We start from the raw sequence: 18,488 nt of genomic DNA on the forward strand, positions 1-18,488 counted from the left end.
TTTTTTAAAGGGTACCATTTTTTTGACCGTATATACACGTTGCATCATCTGCATAATACAACTCCATAAATGTATGATATCTAGATTTGTGACTTATCATGGGGTTTTGATCATCATGATCTGTACCCGATTATAATCCGTTTAATCATGAACGCGTCATCAGTACATGCCATCAGACAAGCAGGCCATTTAAAAACAGCTGCCAAAGCGTTTAACTAACACTGTTTGCCATCCCCAGCAACGCAGTAAATGAAAAAAAACCAGGGTAGAAGGAAAGATCTCCCACCCTGCCAGACCCTCTGCCTGACCCAAAGCGAGACATGTTGACCATAAGATGGAGAGAGAAAGAGAGCAATGCTAAAGATGATGATGGCTGAGGTCACTCTGTAATAAGAGCTACTATTTACTGCAACATACAGTACAAGCCTGCAAAAAAACAACAACAACATTGTCATCGCCAAAGAAATAGAAGCCATTCGGTTGTAAAAATTTGCTGACAAGGGACATTGTCTCGGTTTGAGTAGAGAGGATAAATGTGAAGATGGATTCAAGTCATTAGACTCAACATAATCAAATCACTTTTGGTAATTCATAGCTCTTCTGGCTTCTTGAGTGATGCAGACTATTGAAAATAATTTTCTTCCTGCAACAAACTCATCTCAGATTGTTAAAAGCAATGAAGAATCATTTTCTCATTTTTACTAAATGAATCCACACCACAACATTTCCCCCTCTTTTGATGGGCAATTAAATCAAACATCTTTAGAGCGAGAACATGCTCATTTTTTGTGTTGATGTATTTTCTACTTAAACCCGAAGATGGGCAGAACATATAGAAGGTCCAGTCAAATTTTTAAAAGCCAATGGGTTTATTAATGTCACATCCATGAATGCACACTTGCCTTTCCGTTGTATTATGGGAAGGGACATCCTCATTCAAGCATTTGTAGTGCAAGACTACTCCGCAATCTTTCTTGATCATTTCCATAAGAAAAAGACTAAATGCATATATGGATAATTAGGTAATACTTTACAATAAGGTTGTATTAGTTAAAGGTGTAATTTTTCAAAGGATCTGTTGACAGAAATGCTAAATAATATACAAAACTATATTATCATGGGTGTATAAAGACCTTTTAATAATGAACCGTTATGTGTTTATTACCTTAGAATGAGACGTTTTTATCTACATACACCGAGGAATCCCTTACGTGGAAGTCGCCATCTTGTGCCGCCATGTTTCTACAGAAGCCCTTAACGGACAAACTTTTTTACTAATTTGTCTCCGTCGATGACATGTTTTTCTGGTGGCGGCTACCGTAGCTTCTCTATGCGTTTCAAAAGCGAGTGAAGAGCAGTGGACTGAGTCATTGGTTGCAATTCGCAACCTCACCACTAAATTTACACAATGCACCTTTAAAATTTGTTATTGAATTAGTTTAAGGAGTGGTTCTCTTGACAGTAATGCTAAATAATATACAAAACTATATTATCATGGTTGTATAAAGGCCTTTTAATAATGAACCGTTATGTGTTTATTACCTTAGAATGAGACGTTTTTATCTACATACACCGAGGGTCCCCTTACGTGGAAGTCGCCATCTTGTGCCGCCATGTTACTACAGAAGCCCTTAACGGACAAACTTTTTTACTAATTTGTCTCCGTTGATGACATGTTTTTCTGGTGGCGGCTACCGTAGCTTCTCTATGCGTTTCAAAAGCGAGTGAAGCGCAGTGGACTGAGTCATTGTTTGCAATTCGCAACCTCACCACTAAATTTACACAATGCACCTTTAAAATTTGTTATTGAATTAGTTTAAGGAGTGGTTCTCTTGACAGTAATGCTAAATAATATACAAAACTATATTATCATGGGTGTATAAAGACCTTTTAATAATGAACCGTTATGTGTTTATTACCTTAGAATGAGACGTTTTTATCTACATACACCGAGGGTCCCCTTACGTGGAAGTCCCCATCTTGTGCCGGCATGTTTCTACAGAAGCCCTTAACGGACAAACTTTTTTACTAATTTGTCTACGTTGATGACATGTTTTTCCGGTGGCGGCTCCTGTAGCTTCTCTATGCGTTTCAAAAGCGAGTGAAGAGCAGTGGACTGAGTCATTGGTTGCAATTTGCAACCTCACCACTAAATTTACACAATGCACCTTTAAAATTAGTTATTGAATTAGTTTAAGGAGTGGTTCCCCGGAAAGCGATACGCTTAAGGCAGGACTATGTCTCAGTTTAATTAGGAAATGTAACTAGTTTAAACAAACATGCCTTACTAAAATGTATTTTAGGATATGTCAGTGCAAGCTGTATTTTACCCAGGTCAAAAAGTGGTACACTTCCATAGTGTCCTAGAAGTGCTTTATTTTCGCACACTAATTTTGTACTTAAAATACTAAAAATTCATCTTTAGTACTTCTGAAGATGTTCTTAAGATTACCTAAGTGTACTTATTTGTGCCACTCTGAGACACCACTAACATGAACCAAAATGCACTTTTAACATACTATCTCTGTATTAAAAAATGTATTTAGTTAACATTTGTATTAAACTTGAACTCAACTTTCTTACAAAGAGTAAATAAGTAAGTGGTAAGTAAATAAAATTTTTAAATACATTTTTAGCACATTTTGGTTCATGTTTATGGTGTCTCAGGGTAGCACAGTGAAGTGCACTTGGATGTTCTTAAGATTATCTCAAGAATTACTAAAGAAGAATTTTAAGTATATTAAGTACAACATTAGTGTGCGAAAATAAAGCACTTTAAAAACACTTTGGAGGTGTACTACTTTTTCACCTGGGTAAGTTTGGACGGCTCTTACATTTATTTTAGTCTAGGACTAGGCTAATCCCTGTCCGGGTAACCGCCCCAAAATGAACTAACAATGAAAAATACTTCTACAGCATTTATTAATCTTAGTTCATGTTAATTTTTTTACTTTTTTTAAATCTGGCAGCAAGCAATTTTGCATTTAAAAAATGTCTAATAGTCGCCCAAACACAGTAGACGGCAAGGTTAAAACAAGGCGAAATTTGGGCAGTCAGTAAAAATATTATAGTTGTCTTTGTAGCATGAAAATAAAGTAAATAAAATAAATAAATGAAACCAAACACCATATAATCACTGTTGACTTTGCTTACATAATGGAATATCATACACCTCGCAAGTTATTTTGGCAAAACCGACAACCAAGTTGAAGTTTATTTTGGCTGGAAGTGGGTTACTTATAGCCAAAAAATAGCAGGTCTATAGTTAACCTAGACGACTATTTTTTGCTGGGAAATTGTAACATTTATATACACAATTAACTGAACAACTGTTTTAGTGAAAAGTTAAGTGTTACCTAAAATTTTGAAAATGTTTAGGACTAAGCAAATAATTGAATTTAGGGTAATGGATGTAATAGAACTAAGTTTACCTAAACTAAGTTTAAGCTAAACTTTATCATGCTTGAGCATCCCATTCAGACCAATGACCACTGGATGTCTTGGAAAGTATTTGGGAGTCAAATCAAAAATTTGGGAAGGATGTTTATTTGTGAAGTTTTGTTTGCTAACTCCAATCAGGTGTAAACATTTTTATTTTTTGTTGTTTTCATTTCTGTTGCTCTGGCCAATTGTGCCAGTATGTGGTATATATCATTGTGCCCTATGAAATAATCTTTATACATTTGTAAGGTGAGGTATGTTTAACCCTAACCGACATCATTTCACGTTTCAATGCTCTATGTCTTTTTCCGTTTTCTTTTCTTCCCGCTCAGTGTCTCCATCCAGCGTGAGAACCTTCTCCACCCACAGTTCCTGGCATTTCACTGCCGTATAAACACCAGACAAACCCGAATACTGCTTGGTAATGTTCACTACACAACATTTCTCTCATAACATATACTTTTCCCCTGCATCCCTGCTGTTTTTGTACCAATTTTAACAATGTGTATGTTTTTCAGCAAGATTTGCACACCTACAGTAACACACACAAAACAGCACGTGCAAATGTGGCGAAAACAGAGGCGTATGTGGGTGAAGATATATACCCATAATTGTGATGGCGTGTGTGTTTTTCTGAGAAAGGGAGTATATAAAGGTGCAGGTCCAGCTGTGGCTGTTTGTTTGGCTTTGGTCTGTGCGCTAGGGTCTGACCAACTACACTGACAGACGGCTCAGGCTGGTGGACGCCCGCGTACCGTGGCCATGAGAGATATACGGTTCTGTGAACTTGGGTTCACGTCGTCTCCCTCAGATTAGCTTGTGTGTTCGTCAACGCTGCGCCCCTCCATTCCCTAACATGTGGGTGTTTCCGCTCGGTGTACCTGAGGTGTGTGTATTAGTTTTTCCTTAAATGACATTTACAGTCTCAGTGAATTGCTGCTATTTTATGATGCTATTGTTCAAGTTCCTGTAAACCAGGGAAGTGACTGGCATTTTGACGATTAAACGCACAGAGTGTACAGTATATCGAGTGATTTCAGCCCTCGTATTTTTGACCGTGGAGGTGTACACAATAGAGAGCTTACTGCACCGAAATATCCAAAGACAAAAACCAGGAACCAAAAGTGTGTGTGTGTGTGTGTGTGTGTGTGTGTATATATTATATATATATATATATGATAAACTTTGGAAAAAATTAAGAGACTAACCCTAACCCCAATTTTAACAAAAGCAAACCTCTGGCTGTGAAAGACTAAGATGGATGAAAACTATATGCTTTCAAAAATCCTAAACATCAGGGTTATTCTAACAAAAAAAGTTTAATCTCTTCTAAAACAGAGGTTAAACATTAGCATTGTGTGGTTTAAAATAAATATGAAATTGTTTTCTTTGCAGTATTCAAGGCCTGAAAGCATGCATTGCAACTTTTTTGTTATTTTTACCAGTTTGTCCATTTTACATTTTCTGCAAAAAGCAATAGGGGAGAGCGGGGCAGAACGCTTTTTGGTTTTGGCTCAATCATTTAAAAAATATTTGAGTTTGATTCATTTTATTTTTACACAAGCAACACACACATCTCTGCTACAAATAACCATTTGAAGTTTGTTTCTAGTACTTACCAATCTTGGACAATTACATCAAACGTGACAGAAGTGCAAATGTTACAACTTACCCCATAGGTGGGGTTAATTGTAACAGGCAGGGGGTTAGTTGTAACACTTGCTAAAAATTAAGTTTGCATGCATATATTTTAATACTCTTTGTCTATATACTTGAAGTGGATATTGTTTATATATCTGTCTATAATAGGGTATCCACACTGTATTCATCCATCCAGCCCTTTTCTAACAACAGTTCAATTATAAATGGAGACAAATATGTAAATATGTGAGAAAAAGCAGACAATTATGACAAAACCTTTTTTATATGTGACCCAGTTTGTAATAATCATACTACAGTTTCTAAAACAAATTTTGAGATAATGAGCATCAAAGTCTGGTATTAGCCATTTATTTCATTATGATTTTGATGTGACCTTATTCAATCAATATTAAAAATATGAACAAAAATACATTTGACACATGATTTTTGATAAGACAGGCACATTTATTTTGTTGGCAGCCAGCAATCATTCATGTGTGGCTTATTTAAAACAACGGTAAGAATTACTCTAACGTTAGCTGTTTTCATATCGTAAGTGCTGAGTGGTTAGTTGTAACACAGGGTTACAATTAACCCCGCTGGGTTAAAATATTTTCAAGCCCACCAAAAAAGTTACTAAGAGCTGCAGACATATTTCAAAACTATGCTATGTTTTAGTCAACACACTGATTAATATAACATAGCATTGGATTTGGTATCTTACACACCCAACTTAGAAACCGAAAAAAACATATGATAAAAAAAATTTACTTACATGCCACCAAAACACTCGTTCATCAATAACACTCTGGAAAAAAACGTATACATTTCCAATAATTGGCAGGAAATTGTATTTTGGCAGCGTGAAAAAAATACCGGAAAAACAAAACGCTTAACCTTGTGCAAAAATGTAAACAGCCGTGTTACAACTAACCCTGTGTAAGTTCTTGCCCTCGCACACCCCTACTTTAATTTGGAATTTGGTATATTTATAAAAAACTGTAGGTGATCTTCAGCCTATATACGGCCTATGATTGGGTCCTATTGGTATATAAACGTGATTGATTTGAGGTTACTTTTCACGTTTAAGTAATTAAATTTATGCAGTGAATATGATTATAAAAAGAAATAAACTTTGACACCGGCTAAATAGAAAATATGAGTATACAATATGCAGTTTAGCCCACTTGAGGTCTCCATTTAAAAATTAACATTTGTGAATACGGAAAACGAAAAAATATGACCTTATTGATTTCATTCGTAACAAATGGCTTAAAGGGAGATATAATTTGCTCTTAAACGCTCATATGGGCGTCCTGTATCCTCTTTGTGGCCATGATAATTTATACTAATGACCTCAGTTGTCAGTACCAGTAATTTCATAATAGTGTTCAGATGACACGCTCATTTATTTTAGAGAATTAATTAACGTCTCAATTATCAATTTCGATTAATTACATTCGTCAATATTTGGACCTAAATGACCGTTTTTACGCATATATCAGCGAGCGACGGGGTAAAAACCAAAACAGGCTGTTTGTCACTCTCTCATATAAACAGGACGAGGAGATAAATGAGTGCAGCGAATTCAAACGCAGGGAAATAGCCTCTGTTCCGGGAACAGCTATAATCTGTTTCTCTTTATCATTCGTCCAGTGACGCGGTTTAGCATCGCTGCCCGTCAGGGAGGGACCCCGGGACTGTGCTGCTCAGAATTCCAGGGCCACCGAGCCTCCTCGGACGGCGAAACTAAATAAAGATGTTTAGTGACAGGCTAATGAACAAATGGGCCCTCTTGATTTAACCTTGATGAATGGTTCAGCCAGGTGTTTTCAATAACGACAATAAGCACTGCAAGCCACAGGCCCACTGATACTGGTATAATGCATTATTAGACCATTAGAGGCTGGGCATGGGAGACCACTTACGCGCTGCCCTATCAATAATGCTGTGTCCCAGTCTGCATTTAGGCCCGGGGAATTAGTCATACTGATATTCTATTTAATAAAAAATCACGAGAAGACGCATAAAGAATCTCATTACATTTTAACAGGGTTACAGTAACCCTGGAGGACCGCAAGTTTAATTTTCATAAGAGCATCCATTCTTCAATTATGTCAAGCAGAGAAAATGTAAATGGCAAATGGAATGCTAACAATATCTCTACAAGCGCATTGGCAGATAGAAGCCCCGGGTTCAGATAGAGAGGGACGGCGTGACGTTTGGGTACGTGTTTATGTGAAAGTATTTTAGGGAGAGGGAGGAAAGCGGAGGAGAAAAGTGGAGAATATTATGTTGGTTGCATTGCCGAGCTCTTTGTAATTAAATACCACACCTCAAACAATCAAAATATGCATTTACACATTCGGCAGACGCTTTTATCCAAAGTGCCTTGCGGTGCATTCAATTTTTATCAGCATACTGTTTCCGTGGGTTCGAACCCATGAACCCACACAATGCTCTACCACTGAGGAGCATATAATTTTTTACTTAAACCAGTTTAAGTAAGGACATGATATTTGTCTACACAATGGTGCATTGTAGGTAGCACATCCAAACATGGTGTCAGCAGGGGTGTCGTTGAGAGGTGTCAGTCCCTCTCTCCCCAACCCTACACTAAAACCGCTTACGCCCAAAGTGTCAGTAGCTGTATTGGCATGTGGCTATCAGCGCCGGTGCTGCGGGGCCTCTGTAATAATAAACTGCTAATTGAAAGGCGCTCTCAGTGCAGGACTGTTAGCGGGGAGCCAAGTTGCTGAAAGATTACTGCAGCACGCCGGCCTGCTTAGGTGCTGAAAGAGGCTATTACGCTTCTGTGCTCTACCTGTGAGGAGTGTTAATGCAAACCTGTGCTCTCACTTTCTCACTTTTTGCCACCGGCACCAACAAATGAGCTTACTGTCGGGGCCGGCTGGGAATAATATGGTTAAAAGTTTTCTTACACAAACCTTAACTCTTATTCATTGTGCTGAATATTTTAGCACCATTAAAGCATCAACAAATTTTAGTTTGTGAGATTATTCATTGTTATGTCTTACAGTAGATTATTAGTATACTTAAGTTACTAAGTACTTTTACCAATAAAATTAGATAAAGTAATATGAAATATAATATTATATATTAATTATTATATTTTTTATATACAGTATTGTGCAAAAGTCTTATGCAGGGTTCACACCAGACGCGGTAGAAGCGGGAGGCGCAAGTGATTTACATGTTAAGTCAATGCAAAGACTCGATTAGGCATCCTGCGGTGCGGTACACAAGGAAGGCACGGTGCGTTTAGCGTGAATTGAGCATTGCCGCTGAAAACGCACGAGTTGAAAAATCGGATTTGCGCGCCGCGTTAACCAATCAGGACCTTGCTGTAGTAGTGACGTGATTACAGGAAGCGAGCGGAGTCTCAGCAGAGTCGCAGAACAAACCCCTCCCATGACGCAAATTTTCACGTGAATGTCTAGAATGACTAGAATTTCACGTGCGGCTTTTGAGTAAACTCAAATGTTCAAGCGTCCAACTACGTGCAAATAGCGCATTTTTGACCGCCTCTACCGCGGTTGGTGTGAATGCACCATTATGCCACGTACACACCAACGAGGGGCATTGCGTTACTCGCTCCAGATTATATAAATACTCGCGGGATTTAAAGCAACACTATGTAGTTTTTTTACCTTTAAATAATGTCTCTAAAATTATTTCAGTGATAGAACAACTTTTAACTGGACAAATTGTACTGTTGCTGCAACCTGAGCAGCCTCCTAGCTGCTATAAACACACCCTGAAAGTGGCGGTGGAGGGTAGAGCACACAGCCCCGCCCCTCCCCCTGCCTGGAGAAGAGTGTCTGATACCAGGCACTTTTGCGCTTTTCAACCACATGGGGGAGCTGTAAGTAATTTTTACATGGAAACTACATAGTGTTGCTTTAACTTGGTGTCATGCTAATTTTTCGCTCGAGTTCAATATTTTCAACTTGGGCGAAGACGCGTTTGAGGCGAATAGCGCGTGTTTTCGCGGTAAACACGCTGCCCATATCGCGTCATTGGCATTCGCTTCACGTGAGGACGCATCTGATCGCGTCTGCATTGACTTTGTATGTAATCTACTCGCGCAAATCGTTGAACTCGCATCTGGTCTGAACCCACAGTTAGGACACCAGATTTGTTAGATTTGTTGTTTTTGCAATATTATAGTGATCATATATAATTGTTTCTCAGTCTTTTTAATAGAATACATCCAGAAAATACAGGAAATGTGTAAATAGTATTAAGAACTGTATAAAATGTAAACTGATGCATGAAGTTATAAGGGTAAATGCCGCTTCCACTCGTTTTTGAAGCCTTTGAAATTTAAACCTATTTTTTTAGACAATTAAGATATTTTAAACTGTAATTTTCATTACAACTGAGGATCATTTCCTCCCCAATTCAAGTTTACAATGATTGCAAATAAATAAATTAGATATATGGTGTAAATTGTAATATTTGTTCATATATTTTTGGGTGAACTGTCCCTTTAAATCCGATTAATAGGAATTACAAAAACATTTTTTACACTCTACAAAATCTTGGGTTATTTTTAACCTTAAAAGGGGACTAATCCAACCCTTTGGGTTATAAACTAATGTAAACTGGGTTGTATTTACACAAAATGCTGGGTAATTTTAACCAATAGTGTTTTCAAATATAATTTTTTTTGTTAATATAACCCAATGGCTGAGTTTGTCCCTTTTTGTTGCTGTGCTGAAAAATACATTTTTTACCTTTTTTTTTCTTTTTTTTTTTTGAGTGTATACAGTAATGACAATGTGTACGGACGTGCCTAATTAACATAAAAATAATTTCAAAATGCAAAACTATATATCATCCAAATAATAGGCCTTATTTTCACCGAACACAAAATATAATTTCTTCTGTAACTAGTAGAGCGCTGTGTGAACAGCGCAAAAATTGGGAACACACATACTAAATGTATACCTTTAATGCTAAGAGACCTATAATTGACTTAGGATAAAAGTGTCTCCCAAATGCATAAATGTAAAATCACATGTGACCTAGACGTGTTTTATAAGATTCATACGATTCTCTCACTTTTAAGCGTCTTCGGACTGCCCCATCTGGGCCTCTGCATGTGCGGGACTGTGTGCCAGCAGCCATGCAGAAAGCTTTTAATACGCACAGAGGAAGGAAAGATTAAAACATATGGGTGTTGACAAGTCACAGGGAGTCTCTCACACACCAATAGGTTTAAGATCATCACCGGCCAACCGCTTTAATTGAAATAATTGGAGTTTTAGTTTTCTACCTCTAGACATTTAGATATAACTTTGAGTAAGAGGCTTAAAGGAAATATTTTGGATAATTACCTGCCGGGTGCAGAAGGCAGAAAGACTGAAACCACTGGCTGGATCATTGTCCATATACTGTCAGAAAACTGGTACACCTTTGTACAAGAGTTCATATTAGTACCTCAGAGGTACACATTGGTACCCAAGAGAGCATATTAGTACCTCAAAGGTACATTTTGATACCAAAAAATGTACCAAAATGGTATTGGACCGTTTAAAGGGTACTGTCCCAGTGACAGCCTGGGACCTTTTTTTGACCATGTGTAATGTTTGTCAACATTGATGTTGGTGGAGCACGAATATCTTGCTATGCTCATTAAGAAAACTGGTGAGGCCCAAGATCTAAAGCATAACATATGATGGTGACCAGTTCAAATTAAACTTCTTTTTTCTTAGCTACAATGAAATTCAACCTGTCTCTATTTGTCCACTCCATCCAACTACTTAACAATTTGTTCCCACTGCTTGCATTAACTAAATAGGAGCAGCTGCAACTTTACAGAAAGCCTTCTATGTATTGTCTTGGGCTTGAATGAGAAGACATCTTGCGGGAGTAATTGCATTACAGACCCGCTGTGTCTCAGCTGGGCTGCCATATGTGTTTCTGTGTGCGCGGAGGAGGAGGTTCTGTGCTATTTCAACAAATAATATTGTCATAGGCTGGTGACAGAAATATCTTTGCTTTTGCAGCATCAGACCCAATGTTAATATCTTCTGGTAAATTATAGCGGGTTTTACTGCTGTCTCCCAGTAATTATGCCCGTCTCTCTCGAAGCCTGATGCAGTTCATTTATCTTAATGCTCGCGCCCGCTGACGGTCGGCAAAGAGTCGGCCTGTGGCATCGGCCCATCACATGACGGTATGTTCTGCACATCGGTCTAATCATATGGAAGAAATGATCACAGAGCAGGAAATCGCTCAACAGGGCCAAAGGAAACAATCTTTCTGCACTGGACTAAGCCAATCATGTCCTCTCTCAACCTCCAACCACATCTTAGCCACAAAATGCTTTTGATACCGCTTTGATTAAATGGTGGACTGAAAGGGGGCTGTATTTATCATCACAATATGTTTACTTCTGGGAAATTTTGATTTATCTAAGTGCTGAAGATTTTTGTAGTTGCGGTACAACATTGAGTCAATGAACATTATGTATTTGACTATTTTAGTTTGGGTGTCACCAAACTGAATTGTAAAAATAAACATCAATTAAAAAACCACCTGATGCTCAGACAAGGAATTGCCAGCCCAGTCTCACGAAATTTTATTTGTCACGTCATTTTTTGATTCTTTTTTCTTGTTATTATCAAGAATTTCCGTGTTTTTTTCGTGATCGTATAACGAATTCCTGTTTTCGTGTGATTATCCCGTATTGGTTACCCAACTTTTTGTCCTATTTTCTTACCATTGTCGCTTCGGTTAAGGGCTAGATTTACAAAAAATGACATCCAAACCCAACTTTAACCCTAACGCCGGGCGACATATAAAAAAAGAAATCAGAAAAATAGTATAAACCAATATATAAAGTGACATTATAATGCAAGCACCAAATCTAACCCTAAACCGAAGCGACAAGGTTTGAAAATAGAAAAAGGCAGTTGAGTAACCAATACGTGATAATCACACGAAAACATGTATTTGTTATACGATCATGAAAAAATGCGGAAATTCGTGATAATATCACGAAAAAAGAATTAAAAAAATTACATGACTATATCACGAAACCTCGTGACACTGGGTAGGAATCACACACTTTCAGTTTTCTCTGCATCTCAGGAATAGTTCACCCAAAAATAAAATGATGTCATTATATATAGTTTTTACAAACCTGTATAAATTTTTATCTTCTGCCAAATACAAAGAAAAATTTGTAATCAAGCACCATTGACATCCATAGTAGGAAAAAATAATATGGAAGTCAGTGGTGCTTAAAAACTGTTTAGTTACAAACATGGCTCAAAATATCTTCCTTTGTATTCATCAAAACAAAGAAATTATACAGGTTTGTAACAACTTGAGGGTGACTAAATGCAGCCCAGTCACACGAAATTACGTACCTATAGTCACGTAATTTTTTTTATTCTTTTTCGTGATACTGTCACGAATTTCCGCATTTTTTCTTATCACGAATTTCTGTTTATTTGTCACTGTCACGTATTGGTTACTCAACTGTTTTGTCCTAATTTCATACTATTTTCGCTTAAGTTTAGGGTTAGATTTACATAAAATGACATCCTTACCCAAACCCAACTCTAACCCTAATGCCAGGCGACAATGGTTTTAAATTTAGAAAATATAAAAAAATAAATCTGAAAAAATAGTATAAACCAATAGTTAAAGTGACATCCTAACCCAAACACCAAATCTAACCCTAAACCGAAGCGAAAAGAGTTTGAAAATAGGAAAAAGCAGTTGAGTAACCAATATGTGACATTGACACAGATATTACGAAAAAAAAGCGGAAATTCGTGACAGTATCAAAAAAAGAATAAAAAAATTACGTGACTATTAGGTACATAATTTTGTGAGACTGGGTAGCTAAATGATGACAACATTTTCATTTTTGAGTAAACTATCCCTTTAAGTTGGGATAAGTGACGTTATTATAATGCAAAACTATGAGCTTTTAGCTAAATATATATATATATATATATATATATATATATATAAAACATAATCTACATGTTTGTAGTTGTGTGATTTGCTTAATCATTTGTAGTCATGAAGAGATCTGAAGAACATAAAACCAGTCAAATCTCAAAGCAATTCATACGTATTTTAAGAGGTGGCTAATTCAAATCCATACAATCTCATTTATACGTTGTAGTGTGATCTGCTTTCGCCCAAGTGACATTGGCTTCAATATTTTTTTCTTATAATCGTACGTGTAATTGTAAAAATAAGCCACCTCTTAAAATACTTACAATACGAATTTCCCTGAGATCAAGGTTAAACCAAGTAAGACAAGCTGCTGTACTGTAAATGCCATAATAATCCTGATGTGTATCTTGGGGATAAGCAGAGAGAAAAGCCTGATATCAACATGTGTGATCACCTTGGAGAAGCAGCAGGTGACTGAACATAAAAAACAGAGAGAAGAAAGCAGTTATCATCCTGAAAGCGCTGTATTAGGATTAAAGCAAGGTCTACTGGCTACATCAGAGCAGGTGTTCCTGTATATTCAAAATCAGATATGAAAGTACCTTAAAGGGATAGTTCATCCAAAAATTTAAATTCTGTCATCATGTACTTACCCTTAAGTTGTTCCAAACTTGCAACATTTCTTAGTTCTACTAAATACAAAGGAGGATATTTTACAGAATGTTCACCAAGCAAATCTGGGGCACCATTGACTTCCATAATAGAGAAAAAAGATACTATGGAAGTGAATGGTGCCCCAGATCTGTTTGGTTATTAACATTAAGTTATTAAAATATTGTCTTGAGCAGAACAAAAAAAATGTATACAAGTTTGGAACAACTTGAGGTTGAGTAAATTATGACATTTTAATTTTTGGGTAAACTATCCCTTTAAAAGGAAAATTTATATTAGTATACTATAATAATTATATTAATAAAACAGATTTTTTTTATTTTGCAAAATGTTATTATTTAACTACTTACAGTTTTTGCTCTTGCCTTTTTGTTTAATAATTGACTAAGTTATACATAAAACATGTCGCAAAGGGAATTCGACCCAGACACACTTTTCTTGTGCTTTGCTCAGACAGCTGATAAACTCTCACTTTGATTGATGCTCTGTTCTCCGAGATAAATGGCATCTGTGGGACCCAGGAGGGATCTAATTGGATTGGTTTCCAGAGAATACTAATGGGGCGTAATGTTGAGATAACTGAACCCCTAAGAATAAGTGATCATTGACAGCATGTGTTTCTTGCCAGTAATAAACATGTCACACAGACGGGCAGTCGGTAGCTGCAATGCAATTACCTCACTGCGCCACACACATTGTTCTTTAACCACACCATCAAACAAATTACAGAGACATGCAATTAAATTTAAATGTAAAATATTTCACAAATATACAGTCATATATTTGTGCTTTTTTAATAGTTTGGTGACTTTTTAGGCTATTATTATTTTAACATTTTAAAATGTGGCAAATAATAATATCAGGAAAGTGAGTACAAATGTTTGTCTAGTACACTGTGGACAAAAAAAAATGCATGGTCCCTACAGGTAGCTGTCACAAGTGGTACACCTTTGCACCTATAGAGTAAATAGAAAGTAAAGTGGACCAATTTATGTAGTTTTACACCTGTTACACTGGTGTCAAATCTAAAATATGTTTTTCTAAAATTGTATTTGAACCCATACATTAAACTCCTTTGAAACTCACATTCATATAAATACAGCGCAGAGAGGGAGAGAGCTCAGTGCCAATTTTCACTGTCCCATGGTTACACTGGCATGCCTTTAACCCATCTGTGAGATATTTTTGTGTAGTTTGGGGGAGACTTCAGGGAACTGAAAACTCTTTACATCAGGGTCTCCAACCTTACAATGGATAAAACAATCTGGAGGGCAACTTTTTTATGTAATCTACCAAAAACTTTTTTCTTTTACTTGTTGATTTTTATTTTACTTGTTGATATGTTTTATCCTTGTTTAAAATGTTAACCTACATAAAAAAGCCAAGATAATATAAAAAATGTATACATAAAATTGAGGCTATTAATAGAATGTGCTTTGGCGGGTAACTCACCAACCATGTTGGAGACCACTGCTTTACATAAACACTGATCCTTGATTTACACTTTATCCAGCCAGACCTTTCATACATGTATTGCAGAACATACTTTTGATAATAATGCATTTTAAAAAATAATTTATTTTTAAATAAATAAATGCATTTTAAAACAAAAGTGCACTTACTGTAAAAATATTAGTTTAGTATAATACCCAGACTTTGTTTTTCCACTTTAGTTTTCCACTTTGTTGTTTTTCCACGTATGCACAATAAAGCGCAGTACTGTTTCAAAACTACCTCCATAACTCACATTAAACCTAACATACATACAGACAAATGTACATTGTACGTGAATAAACATTCTTAATGTCCCTTAAATGACAGCACAGCTGTATCCGCGTCTTGGCTTTCATGATGAGCCAAGTATACTGGCAACCCAACCGCCTGGACAGGAGGTGTCATCAACTAACAGCAGAACCAACGCTCTCACCCTCCATACGGGCCAAATCTCAGCTATGTTTGGTAAAAAAACAAATTCCCTCAGTGTGGCCACAAGCTGTGCTAACACCACAGACATTTTCAATGGCACCCCTAACCATAACTTTCAAGATTGGAACAAAGTCTAGTTATTGTATTTAGGTTATGTCTAGCACCAGTGATTCACTCAGAGGCCAGAAAGGGCCACAGAGAGATCTGTAAAGGCTGAAAACAATGCATCACTTGGCACCTGCAATCACACTTCAGACATGGTTTTCACATTATGGAGGTTAAGGGACTGTCTGTACCAACTTATACAATAATGATTAGACTACAATATATAAATTATTTAGATGTAAAATGAAAAGCTAAATTTTAATTTCAATGTTAACCCAGGTATACCAAAGCGATTAAGAGTATAATGGGAAAGCATTGTTTATTGCTGTCTACAATTGTAATCTATCATAGGATTTTACAGGACATTTTACAAAAACATCCTGTAAAATGTTTTACTTGTTTTTTATCTTACTTGAATGATATTTTTTGTGTAGACTATGTAAAAGAAAGTAATACTACCTTAAATGGATCGTTCATCCAAAAATGAAAAATGTCGTCATCATTTACTCCTACTATTTTTTCCTACTAGGTCCACAAACGGTTTAAGGGTGAGTAAATGATGACAGAATTTTCATTTTTGGGTGAACTATCCCTTTAATGGGAACAAGCCATTATATCCATCAGATTCTCAAGCATGTTTCCCTATGTGAAAGTGTGCTCCTTTTTAACATCAATACTGAAAATAAGATAACCTCACATACCTGGTTAAGAAAAATGCTCTTGTGGCTGCTTGATTCTTTGAATGAGGAAAAGCGGATGTGAAGTCAGCATCAAATAGGGGTCAAGCCCTAACAAACAAACAAAAAACAATAAAACTCAGCATTCCTGTTTATGAATCCAACTTACTGATAATACAAAAATTACACAGTAAACACACTACCGTATACTGTGGATACATATAGTGCCCAAGAATATTCAGATGCAGTTCACACTTTATTTCTACATTTTATTAGCTACATTATAAAAAAATCTAAAAGGTGATATTTAAGGATGCTAGACACTTTTTTGTTGATGCACATAGTTCTTACGTTACCTTTCTTTAGGATAAATATTATCTATACATTTGTAAATGTGTTCCTTATTGCAAAGCATATGTAGATATAGTGAAGTATAAGTTATAAAGATATCGTTGCTAAAACATGAACTGCAGCAGCCTATTAAAATATTATTTAATTTAATTAATTATCATAATTATAATTGAGCCGCTTATCGTTATTCGTTTTGAGCTACATCAATATGCGTCGTACGAGCAACTAAATAGCTTATCTTTACTATAAATTACTTTTGAAACGTGTTGAGATCTGAAGGCACGTGCTCTCTATTTGCTGTATTACAGTGACGCCAAGCGGTTGCTTCTTAAAACTTTTCTAAAAAGTTAATTTTCATCTTGCTTCTTTGAATAGCGATTTGTATTTGCACTGATATGCAGATTAATATTACTATAAACATGCTTACAAATGTTTATGGTAAAACATCTAACTTTACAGAACACCACAGAACATAAGCTACTGACAAATAACAACTTCGTACCTTTTACCGTCTAAAGCCAGTTGACACGTCACTTAATTTTTTTTTTTATGAAAATGTGTTTATAAAAAGTATTATAAAACGCATAGCTTGTTTTATTTGGGTCGCGTTGAAGGCAGTATGCACGCCTGTGACCGCATTACTTTAGTATTACTACGCCATTTTGCTAACCGTGACGTGAAGAACTACGTTGCCTGGCGGAAGAATACTGTTTATTATCAATATCTTAATTTTTTGTGGCGGTGTGTATTTTATTAAACTTTGTTAGGTTTATGAAAAAATCACTGTTAAATACGGCAAGGAGTAAAATCTTTGCGTTTGAGGGAGAGCTCCCTCACTACCCCTCACACCTCACCTCCCACACATGTCAAAAGAAATACAGACATTATGCAGATAAAAAATATAAAATAAATAAAAAATTAATTCATGATTAAATTAATTTTAGTTATTTATATATTACTTTACTTATTATTCAATTTTTTAAATATCGTTTCAATTATTGCGCGTTTGGTTCTTTATAAAAGTTGTTTGTTATATTAATATAAGATAAAGTGCTGGTTAAAAAACTGTGACTGAACCCCGGCCGCTTTCCCCCAAACTTTCCTCTGATAGTAAAAAATATTGCGTTTATTTGTTTCAATTTAAAAAAAAAATCCTTTGACATGACAAAGGAATCTTTAAACATGTTGACAAATATATCGTTAGACATTTTTGTTCCGAGTAGGACCGAAATGTGTGACCCGGGGTCATACCTCAGCCAAAGCGCTGCCTCAGGTGATGCGTCGTTGCCATAGTTACTCACCCTCTCAGTTGAGCGCTAAGTCCAGATGGGGGCGATGTCCGCTTTATCACTAGACCAGAGTAAAGTCCCAGAGCTCTGCAAGCGTGCAGGACTACAGATGTGAAACCATTCAAAGATACAAACAACTGATTTAGCACACATTACCTCCTATCTTTCCTCTTTAACGGACATAAATATGAAAACATGGTAGTTAAAACGAGAAAACCAAACGCCAAGGACCAAAGCAGCGAGAAAGACAGGAGTCAATCCGTGTCTGGCAAAAACAGGCGTGGAAAAGATGGCAAAGGCTCGGCTAACCAGAGTAAAAACGGACTCTTTACTGGGTTCATAAGAAACAAACTGGGCTTGAGTCCGTCCGGCTTCGTAAGAGGAATAACGGTGTTGATTCTCGGTAAGGCTTTGCTTATTAGCCGCTAGGTAGCTAACG

General features: G+C 36.4%; 1 protein-coding gene and 1 long non-coding RNA gene across 3 annotated transcripts in view; one reads left to right on the forward strand and one right to left on the reverse strand.

The window, feature by feature from the left end:
* On the reverse strand, positions 1 to 18,102 carry LOC129448561 (uncharacterized). 2 transcript variants are annotated; one of them, XR_008645770.2, is made up of 4 exons: positions 18,012 to 18,102; positions 16,434 to 16,520; positions 10,446 to 10,502; positions 1 to 426 (listed from the first exon to the last, which is right to left on the reverse strand). It is a non-coding gene; the product is annotated as an uncharacterized lncRNA (long non-coding RNA). The 2 variants fall into 2 exon arrangements; XR_008645769.2 differs by lacking the exon at positions 1 to 426 and adding an exon at positions 10,064 to 10,349.
* The window catches only part of dpy19l1l (dpy-19-like 1, like (H. sapiens)), an 11,719-nt gene continuing 11,329 nt past the window's right edge, over positions 18,099 to 18,488 (forward strand). Inside the window, exon 1 of the mRNA XM_055211033.2 lies at positions 18,099 to 18,452. Within this exon, the coding sequence (XP_055067008.2) occupies positions 18,245 to 18,452 (208 nt within the window). The 5' untranslated portion in view covers positions 18,099 to 18,244. The remainder of the gene's footprint in view (positions 18,453 to 18,488) is intronic.

The sequence above is a fragment of the Misgurnus anguillicaudatus genome, chromosome 10, assembly GCF_027580225.2.
Source record: "Misgurnus anguillicaudatus chromosome 10, ASM2758022v2, whole genome shotgun sequence".
NCBI classification, from domain to species: Eukaryota; Metazoa; Chordata; class Actinopteri; order Cypriniformes; family Cobitidae; genus Misgurnus; species Misgurnus anguillicaudatus.